This window comes from Pithys albifrons, chromosome 8 (assembly GCF_047495875.1).
Source record: "Pithys albifrons albifrons isolate INPA30051 chromosome 8, PitAlb_v1, whole genome shotgun sequence".
Lineage (NCBI taxonomy): Eukaryota > Metazoa > Chordata > Aves > Passeriformes > Thamnophilidae > Pithys > Pithys albifrons.
The window spans coordinates 37,438,482-37,456,121 of NC_092465.1; the positions used below are offsets into that span (position 1 = coordinate 37,438,482).

The 17,640-nt window shown below is 42.6% G+C and overlaps 1 protein-coding gene across 9 annotated transcripts in view; it reads right to left on the reverse strand.

Annotated features, from left to right (window-relative positions):
* Positions 1–17,640, reverse strand: part of IKZF2 (IKAROS family zinc finger 2) — a 118,100-nt gene that overhangs the window by 34,758 nt on the left and 65,702 nt on the right. For 8 of the 9 annotated variants that reach the window (XM_071562417.1, XM_071562418.1, XM_071562413.1 and 5 more), the window contains one exon: positions 9,554–9,721. The exons of the other annotated variant lie outside the window; for it this stretch is intronic. In XM_071562417.1, the coding sequence (XP_071418518.1) occupies positions 9,554–9,721 (168 nt within the window). The remainder of the gene's footprint in view (positions 1–9,553; positions 9,722–17,640) is intronic. 9 annotated transcript variants of the gene reach the window in all.

Consider the following 17,640-nt stretch of genomic DNA (forward strand, 5'->3'; position numbering starts at 1 on the left):
GTTCTCCATTTCACAGTGCCCCATAACACAGCTCTGAGATCTCAGTGAAAGAAGGCCCACACCACCATTTGATTCCAAGCTCAAACATTCTCAAGTTGAAAGGTTACATACACTCCTTCCAACACTGACAAAGGCCACTTCCAAATCCTGGGCCCTCCTTTCCTCAATGGCAATATGCAGAGGCTTTTTGCCCCTAACAAGAGTTTTCTTAACGGGAAAAAAGAAAACCAACATTTTTTTTCTCCTTAGAGCTGCTGGGGCATTTATCTTGGTTTTTTCCAGAAGTGCCTTTCTCAAGTCAAAACCACGTTTGTGTCTCAAGTGAACAAAAAAGTTCTCTGTCACTTCTTGGATGTCTGTCTGCAAAAACCATTGCAGCCACCTTGGTGGGCTGCCTTTGGAGCAAGGAGGCTGCTAGTGTGCTACATCATGTCCCTCAAGCTTATTCTAACACAATGAAACATTCAGCTTCCCAACACAGTGTGGAGCCCAGTTGTGCAACACCTGCACTTAAATTCTGGGTTTGTATGTCCATCTCTCAACTCAAGCATAAAAATACTGGATTTCTGAAACAATCCCCAACAATAAGGAAAACAAGGCCTGTCTAGCTTGAACTGAAAGGAGCAAAGGACCACAGATCTTTAAATACCAGAGCTACTAGACTGTCACCTGCCAGCCTGTCCGTAGCAGTTCTGGTGCAGAAAGACAAATGATGCACACAAAGATACCTTGGTGTTTAGGTCCCTCAATTTGCAAATTGGGTCTCATGGGGGTTTTTTCCTGTTTCATATTCCCATCACTGAAAGAAGGATAACAAGGAGGCAACAACACATACCCACTTCACACAGGCTGATGGAATAGATTGGGTTTATAAATGGAACGACACAAAAATTGCAGGCTAAATAGTAAGTCCTTTAGTATATTATTAATAATCACCTTACTATTGTGTCGGAGATAATCACGCTGGTATCAGGGTATAATACCTCAGTGGTTATGGTGACAATACCAAGTTATTATTCCTTCCACTTTGTAATTATCTCATTTCACGACTGCACAAAGACTAGGTAAAGCCAAGGAGATCACATACAACGCTGTGCAGCAGGGGCACCAGCAGCACTGAACACTCCATGACGTGCTTCCATGACCTTCACTGCAGCGACACATGTGCCCCTGGCAGGGACTCGCGCATCCTGCCCTCCCACCACCTCAACTAGGTGCAGAAGTGCTCTTTGTTTTCATTTCACTGGCAGGCTACTGAGGCAGAGGTAAGGCTAAGGGGTCTGCATCTCTACTGGCCTCTGTGTCCAAAGTGTAAAATGACTTTGCAGCTTAGGTCCCTCATAAAGAAGTTAATAAGAGTAGCAAAACCCCTCAAAATTGGAAATAAAATGAAGAAGAGAGAATTAGAAGATACAGGCAAACTAGAACAGAACCAATGCCAGATATATGACTACAGCCTGTCACAGTGTAAACTGAGTACAGGAATTACTCACAGACACAGAAGCCAGTGTTAGGAAGGGCAATAATCTGCAGCAAAGGAAAGGATATTTAAGGTTAAATATCGGGATGAGAGTCACAGCTATAAAAAGCAGATGGGAAGTGGAATTGTCTCCCTAGGGAGGTGAGAGAAACAGTGTCTCTGGATGTTTAAAAAACAGGTTAGGCATGCTGTTAAGAAGGACTGCTGTTCTATATGTAGAAGTCTTACTACATTCATGCTTTTTTGATGCCAGTGAAATCCCACATATGGCACTGTGGCAGAATAAAAACCCAGAGGACAAAATCACTGTCTCATTTGCTCCTCCAGAGCAGGATGGTTGGCCTAAGAACTGGCATCACCCAGCAACGGAGAGGTGTCTGCTCTCAAAATTGCAGCCCAGTAGGGCAGGACCAGGTACTTTGTTCTGGTTGTATGTGGCCCAAGGGACACAAAGAAGGACAGAATCTGACTGATGATGCCAAGGTGTGAATTGCTAACATGGAGGGAAGAGAGAAGATATGCAAAAAACTGATGTAAGCAGCTCCATCCCATACACACACTTCCATCTTGGAACAGGTATTCCATCACAAAGAAAGGACCTGGTCATAATTAATGAGGGATGATCTGATGTAAACCTTCCACCATGATGCTGCTGTTCAACAAGGACCTTGTTACCTCCACATACTGCAGTGCTGTCTGACCTTCTGGATGAGGAGAGAGCAGGCTCAGGAGGTCTGCAGAAAGGGGCAAAGGACATCCTGTACACACCTTGTTGCCCTGCAGAACTAAAATCTGGCATTGAAATCTCCCCCTGTCATGGTGAAGCTGCAGTGGTGGGGTGTTCGTACTCTTCTCCATTTTGGGGTCCAGGATCTCCTGTTTTAACACAAAACTCTCCCTTGCCAAGGGTTCAGAGACTTAACCTGAGACAAACCAGCCAATTTTGTCTCCCAGTCTCATTAAAGAGCAGAAATGTGGATGATCAAGAAAAGGACGAGACAAAGCAACTTGTCTCCAGACCTGCTCTGCCCTTCTTTCTGCTGAAGAACAGATTTCTTGTTGGTAGACCAGGCAGAGATGTAGCAAGGCCATAGTCCAGGGAGAGACACCAGGAGGGACCAGATCTGTCCCACAGATACCACGATAAATCTTAGCAGCTACTAATCTTGCTGTGAACTGGTATTTAGGATGAGAACACTCCCGTGGTGTTGGTGTCTCTCATCTCTAGGAGAGTGAGTGAGCCTGCCCTCATCCAGCCCATTTACAGACAGCCCCCAAGCACTAAAGGAACAGGCCACCTTCTGATTATGCTGAGGCTCCACAAGAAACACTGAGCTGCAGGGCATCTGTTCCCCTTGTCTCAATCACAGTCCCAAGGAGAAGGGAGTGGGAAAAGAGAAAAGCTGATACCCAGACCTAAGAGAGGGAGGTGTTCACCAGGTTGGTACGCAGCACATCTACTTTTGCTTGCCAGGACCACTTCTCCTGATTCTCCCTTTTATCTGTCAGAAACAAATCTCCTGGGCTCAACAGTCAAAGCCTGATCTGTAACTACTGCAGATAAGAGGGAACGAATCTTTATGGAATTTTAAGACTTTCAAAAATCCAAGAAGCAAAAAGTGAACACCTCTTGCCTTTGGGTGGAACTGTATTTGGGTCACCCTTTGTAGGATTAAGGGGGGTGCGTTAATGACGGTCAGAAGAGATCAGGCACAGCAGCATCAGAAGGCTTGAGCAGAAGGCTTACAACTAAGTTTACAACTAAGTGTTTATTTTTAGTTACAGCTTCACTTTTTATATATCTTATGCCCAATATATCATGACGCTATTGGTTAGTCAGTTCTCCTAATATATATCTGGCAAGATCCTACTGGTTACAAGGTATTTCATTCTACAGGCAGCTCTCTGCTCCTTAAGGGTGCGTTCATTAATTACCTCAGACCTTAGGAGATACACACACACGCTGTCACCCCCTACAGAACTGTATCTTTTGACAAGTTCCCCCCAAATCAAAGCCCAAAAGTACTTTTCTGGAATGATCATGACCCCATGGCATCTTTAAATCAAAGAATTCTTTGATTTAAGATTTCTCAGAGGTAATTATGCTCTGTACAAAAGGTCTAGCATGACCAAGCTTCTATACTGAGATAATTCTGAACACATAAAAGATGATATTTTCATATAGTTGATACCAATATTTATCACAGGAGTGTTCGGGTGGTGAAGAGAACCTCCCCGCCTCTTCAAGGATCAGGTTCAGATGAGACTTCAGCAAAAGGAGGGGATATAAGGTGGCTCCATAGAGGATTAAATTTTAAACAGGGGTCCCCAGGGGATAAAGACCTGGCATAACAAACTCCTATACATTTTGAGCTTACCTTGTAAAAATACACACACAAATAAATGGAAAGCAGAATACCAGAGATTTTAGACACTCTGCAGCACAGAGTGAAGGCCTCTGGGCACTGGAAGCATTAATGAGAAAGCAGAGCTGTTGCAGGACTGTGCATATGCTAATAGCAGTTTGGAACCCGCAGTACGATAAGAAAAACCCAAAATGATTTTGTGACGAGGTTAATTCCACCGAGTTTAACTCTAACAGCATAAGAAAACCTGAGAGGAAGAGCAGCTCTGCCTGATTAAATAGAACTCTAAGCATCAGATCAACAGAATAAATACCCACCGGCTCATCACAACCAGGGGAAGATGCTGTTTGCTAACCCGTTTGAAGAAATGGGATTTGTATGCAAAATATCCCCTCACCTCGTCACAAACACACTCAGTTTTTCACAGATAGTATCCTGTGTGTTCACTTTTCATTTTTTCCCCCATTCACAATGTATTTCAGTCAGTACAGTTCAGAGTGCAATGAGCATTTCAGGTCCCAAGATTCTTCTAATTATGACATTCTTACAGAGCAGATACTGGGTCTTTTGACAGTGGAGATGCAATAGTGGTAAAAGTCTCCTAAAGATGAAAAAATGCAGTTTAAAACATTGACTCTTCATTATTCTTAATAACCATCTTTGCCACTGTTTCAGTAATTCTCACTGGCTCTTGACAGCCAGAAACTCACACACAGCATTGTGCATCCAGCACTTGATCCAATTTTTCAGCTGGACCGAGCCACTCACAGGTGGGATGAGTCTCCCAAACAAGTATTGAGGCAGGCATGTCACCAGGGTTAGGAAAAGGGTTCCTTCTACCTCCAAGCACAGCTGCACACACGGATTCTGCCATTCAACTCCAGTTCTGCCATGGCGCGTGGGACACCTCAAACAGCTCGCTGCCACCCAGGAGGGCTCGGAGCAAAGTCCTTATGGACAAGAAGAGATGAGAAAGATGGACTTGCTAACCAAGAAACATGGAAAGAGTTTCTATGAATGGGAGATTTTCCTTTTTAATTAGACATATCTTTTATCTCGCACACTATACGTAGTTTGCTAAGAATGTGCTTTTGGGAGTTTTTTGCCTAAGCCTTTCTTTTCAAAAGAAATGCTTTCTGCTTTTCTTTTGCCAATAAAGTAGTACCATTAGTTCAGTGCTACTAAAGAGCTGGGCAGTAACAACCAACCTGCAGCAGCAATGCAGGAAGAAGGGGAGAGGAAAGAGTAAATATTTGTTGAAAGCAAAAAAGAGGGAGAGGGAAGCATTTTCTAAGCAGGAAAGATGTAGCTTGGAAGCAAATTTTAAAATGTATTGTGAGGAAAAGCTTCTGTGACAGGCAAAATAATGGTCTGACTACCTGGTTTTTTAGAAAGAAATAAACAGTAAAACTGCTTTCATATATGAATAATACTTACCTACTCCTACAGTAATGGAACATGACTGAAGTTACCAAGATAATAAAGAAAAATCAGGAAATTCCAGAATTAAAATTCATGTGCCCAGTTTGTGTGCACACATGATGAGTCAAGTCTTTCACTCACAAAAAAAGTTGCCCACAGGACCATCCTTGCTTAGTGCAACGGAAGGATGGTTCTCTCTTAATCAAACCCCATTCTGTAGGGTGTTTTTGCCCTTTAGCAAGTGATCCCATCCCTCATTTACGACTTTCTGCCCAAGCCCTGCTCTGAAAACTAATGCACTCCTCTTTGCTGTGGGCTCTTCCCGATGTCTCATCACTGCAGCCTTGACTTTTTCAAGTACTGTCAAAGCGTTTATATTTACAACTGCATTATGAGGGGAGGGTTGATTTGGCTTCGCTTTAGACACAACAGAAATCCATGTCAAAACACCACTGCTAATTTTATATACCTATTAGAGGATGCCTGGCTTTTTGGGATAAAACAGCATCAGCCTGTACATTGTATCTCAAAGTATGGAGGTCAACATCTGGGTGGTTTAACCATCAGATTGACCTGTCAGATCAACTGCCTTCCTTAAAACTTACAGGATTTGCTCATTAATTGCCTACAGCAGAATTTGTCTCATCTAGTTTGTATCTGCCTTTGTCTTGTTGTGCAGTTTCAGAGAGGATGGAGAAGACACAGACGTTTCAGGGTGAGACAGCAGGTACTCTGTGACTGCCAACAGCAGATTGCCTTTGCCTGGATGTTTTCCTATTAAAACAGCAAAAGCCAAGCAGGGTGAAGCCCATCCCCACTCAGTGGGTTTGCTCAGTGCATCCTGTGGGAGGGGGCTACTGCCCTAGCCCTCCACAGCCTGTCCTCACACTCCCATCCTGGAAGCCCTCTCAGGCTCCCCTCCTGTGTTACCTGGGTTGTGGAACTATGGAGTTCATTCTGAAAATAACGTCTGAAAGTTCTGTAAGTACCCTGAGGTTCGTGCCCACTCTTGGCGTTATTCTGTGTGTGAACCTCTCTCCAAACATTGTCCTACCACGTCCCGAAGCATCAATATATTCCTGAAAACAAAGCAGCTGCATGTGGGAGGAAAATACAGACACAAAGTTCATCAGAACTCCATAGGTCTGTAAAAGGTAAATAACTGCGGGAGTAAATCACTGCAAGATAAGTCCTTAATTATTTAGGGCTAAACAGCAGCAGCCCCACAGATGCAGAGCAATATTTTGTTAATCACTCGTCCTGCAAACACTCAGTAAGATATTATTCTGCACGAGGAAGGGAGGCAAAATGTAGATTGTGCTTCTTAAAAACATTTTCAAATGAAGAGGCACTGAATTAATATTAAAACGCATGAACAAAGTATCCATTCAAAACAACACCAAAAAAAGCTGTCATAATTTTTTTTAAAGGTTAACAGTAACTTCAGCTATTTCAGATGCCTCAGAGATGCTTCTGCTAATTTCTGTTTGCAATTACATTTCCTTATTTTTTCACCTTTCCTGTTGTACCGTATGAAAGCCCTGCACTAGGAACAGGAAAATCTGACTAACTGGCAGTAGTGAGAGGGTGTCACTGACTAAGTGGTGACACAAAGAGCTCTCAAATCCACAAAGCAATCCAGCTGGGAGAAAAAAAAAAAGATATAACAAACTTCTTCAATTCCTTTCTTGCATAAGTTGCCTTCCATAGCAGTTTAAGATCTTGGGAAGGAGAAAAGAGTAAGGGCTTTTGCTTTGGTGTTTTTTCATTGTTCTTGTCTGGTTTAGGGGTTTTGTTTTAATTTTTTTTTATTAATAGCACTCTCTCATTAAGGAAAGAGGACATATGTACAGCATAAAAAAAGGAAATTGCTCTTGCATTTATGAGATCATGTGCCAGATTCTCATCTGGTGCAAAATAGAAGCACCTTCCTTGCTTAGGGGATGTAATTCCAATCTACATGAGCTGAGGATCTGATCGAAAGAGCTTTCCTCTTATAAATACAAAAATATATTCAGACTCACTTCTATTTAGACATTAAGTACACCAGATTGAAACTGGTTTGAAGTCTCATATTTCAACAAAACAGTTTTCAACCTCTTCTTTCTATACTTTATCTGATACCTTCTTTTCTGGTCAGAAGTAGCAGAAGATGTCACTGTTGACAGAATTATAGATTCATTTAGGTTGGAAAAGACCTTTGATGCCGGTACTAGATCTGCTGTACCGTCCAGGCCTACTTAGAGACCCTGATGTGTGCTTTATAAAGCAGAGAGTGCTTGTATAGTACACTGATATGAAACTGTTTAAGTCTCTGGGGAACATCAACCCAACTTTCTGTGATCCAGGCTCACACGGGTGAGCATAAGCCAGCTCAGCCTGTCTATATGGCAGGGACAGAAAGGCATCATGCTCATGTCCAGAGTGGCGTTTCACTCTTGTGTAGGCTTTATGTTTTAGGGCAATAATCAAAGTTTTAACTTTTCATCTGTAAGCACTACTCTAAGAATTGTCTTGCAAGAGTATTTTGGGAGCACCTGTCTGTTCTGCTGGCTCTCTGCTCAAAGCTGCTCTAGCTGAGAGCTTAGATGGGTTAACCCTTTCTCCACTGAAAACGAAGCACAAAATTCCAAACGGAGTGGTGCTGAACACAGCTAAGTCAGTGAGCTAAGGCAGTTAGGGCAGGAGCTCCAAAGGAACTCATGTGCTAAGCAGCTTAGGTGCCTTCGGAAAATCCCACGCCTCTACATTTCATCCTCACGCAAAAAGTAGAGCCATCAGCCATGTGGCTTTCACACAGGAAGAACAACCTCTATTGATGGCACTATCTAGGTAACAAAATTATTCTTATTTTGAAAAAATCTTCAACTGCAATGTTCATGCTTTGTAACACAGGACACTTTTTGTCACAACTCCATTTTAATTTTGATTGTGAACATTTTTATTGTATTTTGTGTTTTATTAAATTTCAAGTTGAAACTACAATTATGGTCAGATGTGTCAAAACTGCACCTCACACTTTCACAGACATTTCCCCTTTTGACTTTTAGATCAAATCCTCTCAGCTGACAACTCAAGCAATTCTGTCCCAGCCTAGTCCCACAACTACATTCCTCTGGATGCTCAAGCATTCTGTCAGCATTTTCCATCAGAACAGCCTCCTGAGTACTCCCCGGTTTACCTGGACAAACTTACTAACTTATCCTTTCCTATTCTTGGAAATGCCAAGGCAACTCTGTATCCTAAGTCCAACTTAATGCTCATGAAATAGAAACCTCTAATGAGAGAGGTTGACCCTGCAGGAGAAATGCATATAAAGAGTCAGGAAGCCCGTGCAGGATTTCTGTTTGCAGCTGCACTTCAAGCACTGTGTTTCAGCAGTCACACCTCTGCTAACACCTCAAAGTTCATCTGTATTGCTGTCACTTGCAACCGGTCCAATTATCTCTGCTCATTCAACAACGAAAAACACAGCCTCTTGTAAATGGCCTGAACACACAAGTTGAACATTCTAGGAGATAAAAAACGCAGCAAGTTAAGATCTTACTCAGGAGTCCTACACAGATGAGTAAGTGGGCAGAATGCAGCCCCTTGGTGCAGAGTACAGGGACTAAAACCACATCTGATCCTGATCATCAGGGCTCCCACAAGACTACCAGTGTCGGGTGTTTCTTTACAGCATATCAAGAAACCATGTAAGTAGGCTTGATATGGACATGATATTATCACTTAACAAGGTAAGAGAAACCCAGTCTCTCCCGGCCACCTTGGGCTCCAGGGTGAGTGCCGTGGTTGGCATGAATTAGGACTGCACAGCAAAACGTAACTGAACCAAAATCGCAATTCAGAGGTTTCTGAAAGATGAACAAGTTTGAACTCCACCAGCATATGGCATTTATTAGTTGAAGAAATGGGTATGAACTATCAAGCAGGCTTCCAAGAGCCCAAAGTTATTCTTTGTGATCCTTGGAATTTCGCAGTCACTTTGGGGCTAAGAGTGTCAAAACAATCTGCCAGCGGAGCCTGGATACACCCAGGGAGACATTGGGAGGGAAATGCGATAGCATCAGCAGAGGAGCTCAGTTACACAAAAGGAGAGGTGTGGCTGAACCACAACTTTTCTGATTCACATCAAGGCTTTCCCAAAGGGGAGAGCTGCACTATCTGAGGAGGATGGTACAGACCCAGAGCCACCAGGAACACACAGTTACTTTCACTACCTGCTTCACTGGGACGGTAGTGACAAAGGAAGGAAGAATTGGAAGAGAAGCCAAGGTGGGCTCACCAGAGTGCGTCCTGAGGTGTCCTGTGAGGGCGTCCCTCCGCCGGCAGGCGTAGCTGCAGAAGGGACATTTGAACGGTTTCTCCCCAGAGTGCAACTTGATGTGCCTCAGCAGGTTCCCCTTCTGGGTAAAAGAAGCTCCACACTGGTTACAGTGGAAGGGGCGTTCACCTGGAAGGGAAGGGGAAGGGAGAGAGCTGTCAAGACACATCTGAGGGTGCACAGAGGCCATTATCCTGCTCTTTGTTAGCAGTGCCATCTTACATGGGTACAGTCCCCACTGCCACTGTCACATGGCACTTGCTAAAGTGAGAGGCCATTTCTTTTGCACAACGGGAAAAGCCTCCAGTAGGGATTTGAGGATCTTTACTTGAGGTGATCAGTGCAGCCTGATTTTCTTGAAAGTCCCTTCACCTCAGAGGTTCTATCCTTCATAAAAGATGAGCTCTGCTGAAAATTTAGATCCATCCTTGTCATTTTCTAGTATTTATCTCTCTGGTTTTGCCCTCATTTTCAGTATAGGTCCAATCCACAAGAGTATTTAGAACTGATCATAACAATTGGACCTTAACAAAGATGTTAAGATCTTTGCTTCAAAACAAACCTTTTGCTTGCAATACATTTCAATAGAAAGTCCTTCTTAAAGGCTGTTTTGCACTGCTAGAGTGGCATGAAGGGAATCCCTACAAGTGAGGATCAGGCCCACAAGCTTTGGGCAGAAGCAAACACCGAGAAAAAAATCTTTCACCATTAAACTGTGAAACAAGCAAGTTTGCACTCTACATAAAACAAATTAAAAAGACTCACTTGATGAAAAAATAACAGAAACTCTAAGACCTTGCCCTCTTCCTTCACCTCATGTGTTTACACATGCACACACACACACATCCAAAGCTTATTTTTATGTTAAACCTTCATATTTGCCCTGGACAGTGGGGACTGGGCTGATAAAAAGAAAGCAAAATACTTCTTTTTAAATTGTTTTTTTAGAGGAAATCCCCTAACAAACTCATACAGGTTTTGTGAAATATCAAAACCATACTCTATGTCAACATTTGTTGAGGACACTCAGACTCTTCCAGCATTCTTGGGCAGCTCTAATCATCTGCTTATGTCCTGTTGAGCAAATCAGTTGAACACAAGCATATACTTGTGCTGGCCACTTGCCCAAGTGCTTTACTGCCTCTGGGCTTTAGATCGCAGAATCACAGAATGGTTTGGGTTGGAAAAGACCTTAAAGATCATCTGGTTCCAACCCCCTGCCATGGGCAGGGACACCTTCCACTATCCCCAGCTTGCTCCAAGCCCCGTCCAACCTGGCCTTGGACACTTCCAGGGATGGGGCAGCCACAGCTTCTCTGGGCACCCTGTGCCAGGGCCTGCCCACCCTCACAGGGAAGAATTTTTTCATAATATCTAATTTAAATCTACTCTCTTCCAATTTAAAGCATTACTCAGTGTTTACACCAAGTAAGGCCCCAGTTCAACAAGGTCTTGAACATTAGATTTCAGATGTAGCAGCCTCATTCACCTTTTCAGCGTATCATCTATTATGGAGCCTTGGCCAAATCCTGGTGGGACCTTCTGAGGTTGAATTCAGTGGCCTGAAGCACAGATCTTGTGAAAAACAAACCCATTCTGTGATCTTTTCACATCTCTTAAAAGCCTTTTTCAGCTGCTCTGAAGTGATTACTCCCTTGCTGGACAAAATGAATACTATGCTTTTATCAAAGTACTTCTGGTGTCTAGTATAAAGTCCAAAATATGTCTAGAGTTTGAAATGGAAGGAGAGGGAGGAAAAGAATTCTTACAGATGTCCACAAGCAATTCTTGCCTCCTTGGTTTAAATCACTGCCAGAAGGGCAGCAGAAGTAGGTGTGGTATGTATGTGCCATACCTCTGCAACTTTACTTCACATGTGGAAGCTGGAAATCACACCTGAGATCACTGCAGAGGCACTCAAGAAGATACCAAGGTTCCTACAATGTCACCAAGAACATTACGGAGCAATGATGAAAAAAAAAATCACGGTATAAAGCTCTTCTTGCAATACACTGAACACAAGCTCATTAGAATTGATAAAGAGTTTGTGGTTTCCCTTTCAAACTCCCACACTATGCTTAAAGGATCTGATTAGCCATTATCTTCTTTTATATCATTTCAAAATGTCCATAACAGAGATATGTAAAGACACTGCAGCAGAAAAATACATGGGTTTTTTCTTCTTTTCTGTTTTGCTTTCGCTGTCTGAGAAAATAGGCAAAGCCCTTTCCTTTGACACGTTTCTAGGTATTCTGGAATGATAGGTTCAGTTTCAGGATGACAACATGAAAGAAGGTAGCACGTTTCTTACCAAGTCTAAAGTCTTTCCTTTTACTCCTGCTGTATGTAAAACTTTGCAGTTACTGTGTTTCACCCGCTACATCACCCACTTATCTCTGACATTTTGGAGCCAACACATAGCAGGTATTTACTCCTCAATAAACGGCTGCTCAAGAGATGCTGAAAGCCTTTGTCTGGAATTCAAATAGTCACTGCAACACAGTCCAGTGGCAAAGACCACATGAAAACACTCACCACAAAATAGCCCATAGTTGCTCCTGTCTCGAAGCAGATTCCAAGAGCACATTTTACCTTAAATAACCTTTGTGTCTATTTAAAGCCAGCATGAATTCATTTTTCCTCCTGGCTTCATTCCGGGCAAATAGCTGCTTTGATCTGCTTGTTACACTTTTGTCCAATCATTGGATTCCAGCTCCTTGTTTAAGCTGTAGGCTTGTGGGATGCACTTTGGTCACACCTTCGTGCTATTGATTAGCAGTTTTACATTTAGCACAGCTAATCTGAGAGGCCATTATCCAATAGAAGAGTGCACAAAGAGAAGCAAAGAAGATTTTGTTGGTTTTCCAAGAACTGTGCTGGCTGATGCCCACTCCAGACACTACCAAAGAAGCCTTCTTTATCACTTCAATGCCTTGAGAAGACTGTCTTCTAATTATTCCTCCCGCTGCCTTGCCCTAGTAATTTTGTACACTGCTCTACAGTATTATTACTTCCTAGTTACAAAATAACAACCCCGATGTCCTTATTCACCTCCCTTACACTTTTGTGAAAACTAAAGGGTTTTATAAGCTGAAATCAATCATACTTCAAACTAAACATTCACTCACAAAACGTCTTTAAACACATTTTTTCCTCTACTGACAGTCCCTGACTGTGTTTAAAATGCTTTCCTGTCTTTGGGGGTGATGGCAGCACAGACACACCAGACACCACAGACCTATTAAAGGTGGCACACATGAGTACAAAAGAGTAATGACAATTACAAGCACAGTGTATTTCCCACCATTTATAGCTGTGTATTTACTGTTTGACTCCATGCACTTACACTGATTTATTAAAATAAGAACTCCACTGAAAGGTGACTAAGCGAGTTTTTTGCTTTTCAACACGAGAAACTGTGACTGCAATGTCACTGCAAAATATTTTTAGTCTACTTTAAGTATTAAACATTTTCTCTATTATTGAGCTAAACCAGGACAGAGAAAGCACCAACTTTAGTGATTAAAAAAAAAAAAAAAAGAGAGAGAGAGAGAGAGAGAGAGGAGGGGGAAGGGAAAGACTCTCAGGGTGGCAAGAGGGGGAGGAACAACTAACCAAACAAAAAAGATGTTTCTTTTCAACTCCAGTCTTAGAATCTAAAGCCAGACAAAACCAGGAATGCCTTTAAAAGCCTTGCTCTCCAGCACAGGGAATTTAATTATCTAAAGTTACTTCAGGAATGGGCAAGGCAAGGTAAGCCAGAGCTGCCAAGTATTACCTTTCCTAAAGGCTTTGCAAGAGGCACTTGTGCCAGGCAATAATTACATTAATAAATAAAATAAATCCATGGGGCTTTATAATTTTACAGCTAAACAAAATATTAATTAAAAGGTAGGATTTCAAATGTTTACATCTAAATTACAGTAAAATACTGCAGAAACCTCACAGTTCATCCATTACAGCCAGGTCTCCTCAGGGAAAAATAATAATGAATAATAATAAAGATGAAATATTTGAGATGAAACTCTTGAGCTACACCAGTATCTAAAGTACATAAGTGAACTTCCTGTTGTGTAAACAAATTGTGAGATGAAAGTTGAATCAGACCCATGAAGACAGGACAAGCAAGACGTGGACTTTTCATAGTATCTTAAACATATGGCAGCTGGTGGGAGACTTCATAGCAGAAGCTATGAGAGCTGTCTGGCTGATAAGACCTGAAACCAGGCAAATTAACTGATTAAATTCCTACTAATTGATTTCACACATGTCAAATGTTATTTCAAAAAGCAAACCAACTCCTTTTTCTGCTTAATTGGAAGCTTCCTTGCACAGTAACTCCTTTCCCGCCTTGGCACGGAAGTGCTGCGCAGAAGTTTCAGTATGAGTTACCCTTCTTCGAACCTCAGATCAGTGCAAAACACTGATATTTTCAGTGCAAAGCAGCAATATTTTCTGTATCAAAACAGCCATTGGACTGAGGACATAGAGCCCACAGACTAGGCTACCAAGGAGACTCAGATTTTCATAACCCTTGGCTGGTAAGTGTTGTCCCTTTGAAATTAAATGGAGAGACTCACACATTATTGCACTAGGTCTCATTAGCATCAAGGCCTGGTTATTCCTAAAGCAGCAGTCCTTCTACATAAAAATCAGGTCCAGTGGGACTTCAGCATCTCTCCTGGCTAAATGTGTATCTGAGATCTCAGCCTTTTTTGTGTGGCACATACTTTTGATGTACAAACTATAGGTTAGGTACTTCTCAAACAGGATTTTTTCTTTCTTTCCAGCCTCTTAACACAAAATTTCTGTGCCCACACTGCCATGATGATTTTCACCTTTCTGAAGCAGCCTTTTTGTTAATATTCACTTAAGATGAAACATTCCTCCTGATCCATCAGATGCTGCAACTGCTCTGATTCAGTTCTGCCCCAGGAGCACAAACTATCAGCTATGCTCCCAATGCATTGACAGCAGGGAGTGCCAACCTGCCTTCACCCAAGCAAAACACAGAGCAGCAGACTTTGCTCCATTCCTGTATTTGTTATTCCAGGGACCACAGTTAGTCTGCATACCTATTACTGTTCTATCTGATTCAATTAACAGGCTGCACATCACTTGAAATCAGTGATTTCAGAAGGGTTTTTTGTTGGGAAAAACCTACTGCCAGATAGGGCAATTTATTATAAAACAGCAGTGACAAATCTCTCATGTAAAATTCCTGGGAAATCCTGGGTGATTTCCAAGTGTCCCCTGCACAAATTTATGACTGCGTTCTTAGGGTAGAAAAATATTTAAAGTGAACTGGCAAAAATATCAGAAGAGTTTAGTTACTGAGTACTGTAAGTAAAAAGCATCTTCTGCAGAGAGTGATTTCAAAAATCTCAGATCCTCTCCCTTATGCTTAAGCAGAAAATGGGACTTCTCAAAAGGTTAGATTTTAAAACCTAAGTAGAATATACAACTTCTAGAAATTCAGCCCTTTGATTTTTGATTCAGTGCTGAATTGATTCACAGTGCAAGAGACAGGAAGCCTGAGCTAGGTGACAAATTAGAAATTAACCCAAATATAGCCTTTCTACTAGCAAAATAAGAGAGGTGGTCCAATGGAGTTCCTGCAATGTGTTCACATGGCCATTTGTTTGAATTTGTTACTGGTTAGCTGCTTTAGGCATACGAGTCTTTAATAGTGAACAGCACAACTGGGTTTTTCCTCATCTATTAATTGTGTTCCAAAAACTTGAACTCTGCCCAAAGAAACATAAATTACACTCAGAGTTCCAGGGTTGCTTATGTTCAGTTATAATGGCATGGATGCTATGGAGAAACGAAGATTTCTCTTGTGGGCACATAACTCATTTCACTGACTTAGGGTGCTAAAATGCAACCAAGCAAAGATCTGAGATCCTCCTGCAGTTAATACCCCCCAAAAACCCCTAAAAATAACTTGCCAGCAGCCCAAGGGGAGCCTGGGGCAAGGCTGACCTCCCTGCTGGCTCTGTGCCCTGTACCCGGGACCCGGCTTTGCGCTGCCACTGACCCGCAGCATCACACAGAGAAACCACTGAACCTCTGGGTGTTCTTGGAACAATGAGGATAACAAGCTGTGGATATTCCACCCCTGGAAATGTTCAAGGCCAGGTTGGATGGGGCTTGGAGCAACCTGGTCTAGTGGAAGGTGTCCCTGCCAATGGCAGGGGGATGGAACAAGGTGAGCTTTATGCCCTTCCAACCCAAACCATTCTGTGATTCTATGACCCCAGCCCTCCCTTAAAAAGTATTTCAAAATCCAGAAGTGGACTAGATAAAATCTGGACATTACAGTGGAGCAAAAAAAGGAGAAAGAAAGATCACAATTCATGGCACAAGGGAGAACAACGTGTGGACCTCACAGATGACAGAGTCAGCAGCATGGCTGCAACAGCAAGTGGTTTCTGCTTTCCCAAAATGAGGAGAAAGGAAATTTTAATTCTGGACCACTAGCAGAAAGCATAAAGAGGTGAGAAATCACTAAAGGTCCTTTTTGTTACCTCAGAAAATCTGGATTATTGACCTTATCTTCTTCTCCCTTTCCATCTACATCCCCAAGCACAAACCCCTGGAGTATCCAGTGGCAACAATATGTGACCAGTCATCTCCTGTAACAGAAAACTTCGACAAAGATGCTGCAACTTGGGGAATGTGCTGTGGAACATGAAATTTGGACCAAAAGAACAGAGTATGGGAAAGGAGGAAAATAAATCAAATCTGACAAATGGTAATTTTCTGACACAAGGATGTGCCACATGAGGGAGGGGGGTTACCCTGCTCACTAACACAGGGAGATCATCAGGCTTAATTCCTACACTGAGCATTTCATTTATTTTCTGTCAGCAATGACAAATAAACAGAAAGACTTTCTCCCAGTGAAGATTATAAAAACTCTTCACCTCCATTATCAGTTTTTCAGAAACACACTGGTAGGATCAGATAAGCAGTGCCATGGGCTTCATGAAGGAAGTGCTGTGGATCAGGGCATGACTTGCAGCACGTGCACAAGACAGCACTTCTGTAGGTCTGAGGAAGGAACAGGAAATTCCCAGCTTGGTCTGTATGACAGGAAGGGGCAAGTGCACACAAGGATCAGAGATGGGACACTGAGCTCATCTACTCTGGCCTCCTCCACAGCACAAATTATTTTCCCCACCCCTCTGTCTGTTTGACGGAACCACCATAATGTGGCAGGAAAGACAACTGCTCTTCAGGAACAGATGAGTATTGGCTAGAGAAAAGTATGCCCCTTTATGTGCATAGTGAAGCCAGAGCCATATGGCACAGCTTCTAGCCAAGCCTGGATCCCTGGTGCAAGGAAAGCCACACTCATCCCAGCATACACACAAATTACAGCCTCTGCTATGGACCACAGCATTTGGGGTGATTTACACAGAATGCTGACAGGTTTTCGGGGAAGGGAAAAGGACTTCAGTTTTTGCCAATGCAAACAACCAGCCAGACCATGCTTTGATTGTGTGCAGATAAAGAGGAGAGCAATGCAGGATTCAGCTCCCAAAATACTCAAATTAGCTTTGAGAGGTAAGGAAGTACATGCCAGTTGCATTAGCTGATGAAGAATGTCATCCGTTTCCACTCACTGGGGACAACCTCCCTTCCCCCCACCATTTTCCCTTGGGCTGCAAAACCAGACTACCCACAGGTCAGGGCTCATTCCAGAGCCAGTGCCAGCCCAGCTGCTGAGGAAGTGGCAATATATTTTAAAATACTGCATTTTAAAAGATATATACTAGTATGTTAAAAATACTCCTTAAAATCAAGGATGTGGAAATCCAAGCAAACTTCTTCTGTTGTGGACAGTGAAGTAGCAGCACATATTAAAAAACAAACAAAGTGGAGGGGAAAAATAATCCCCCGCAAAATTTGCCAGCTGGTTCACTGAGAGCAGAGCACTGAGCTGCATATTAAAAGAAATGCCATTTCTATATGCTTGAAATCATCTGTATAGAACAGTACATCCCAGCTTCTCTGCTCTGATGGGAAAAGAGTCAGAGCTC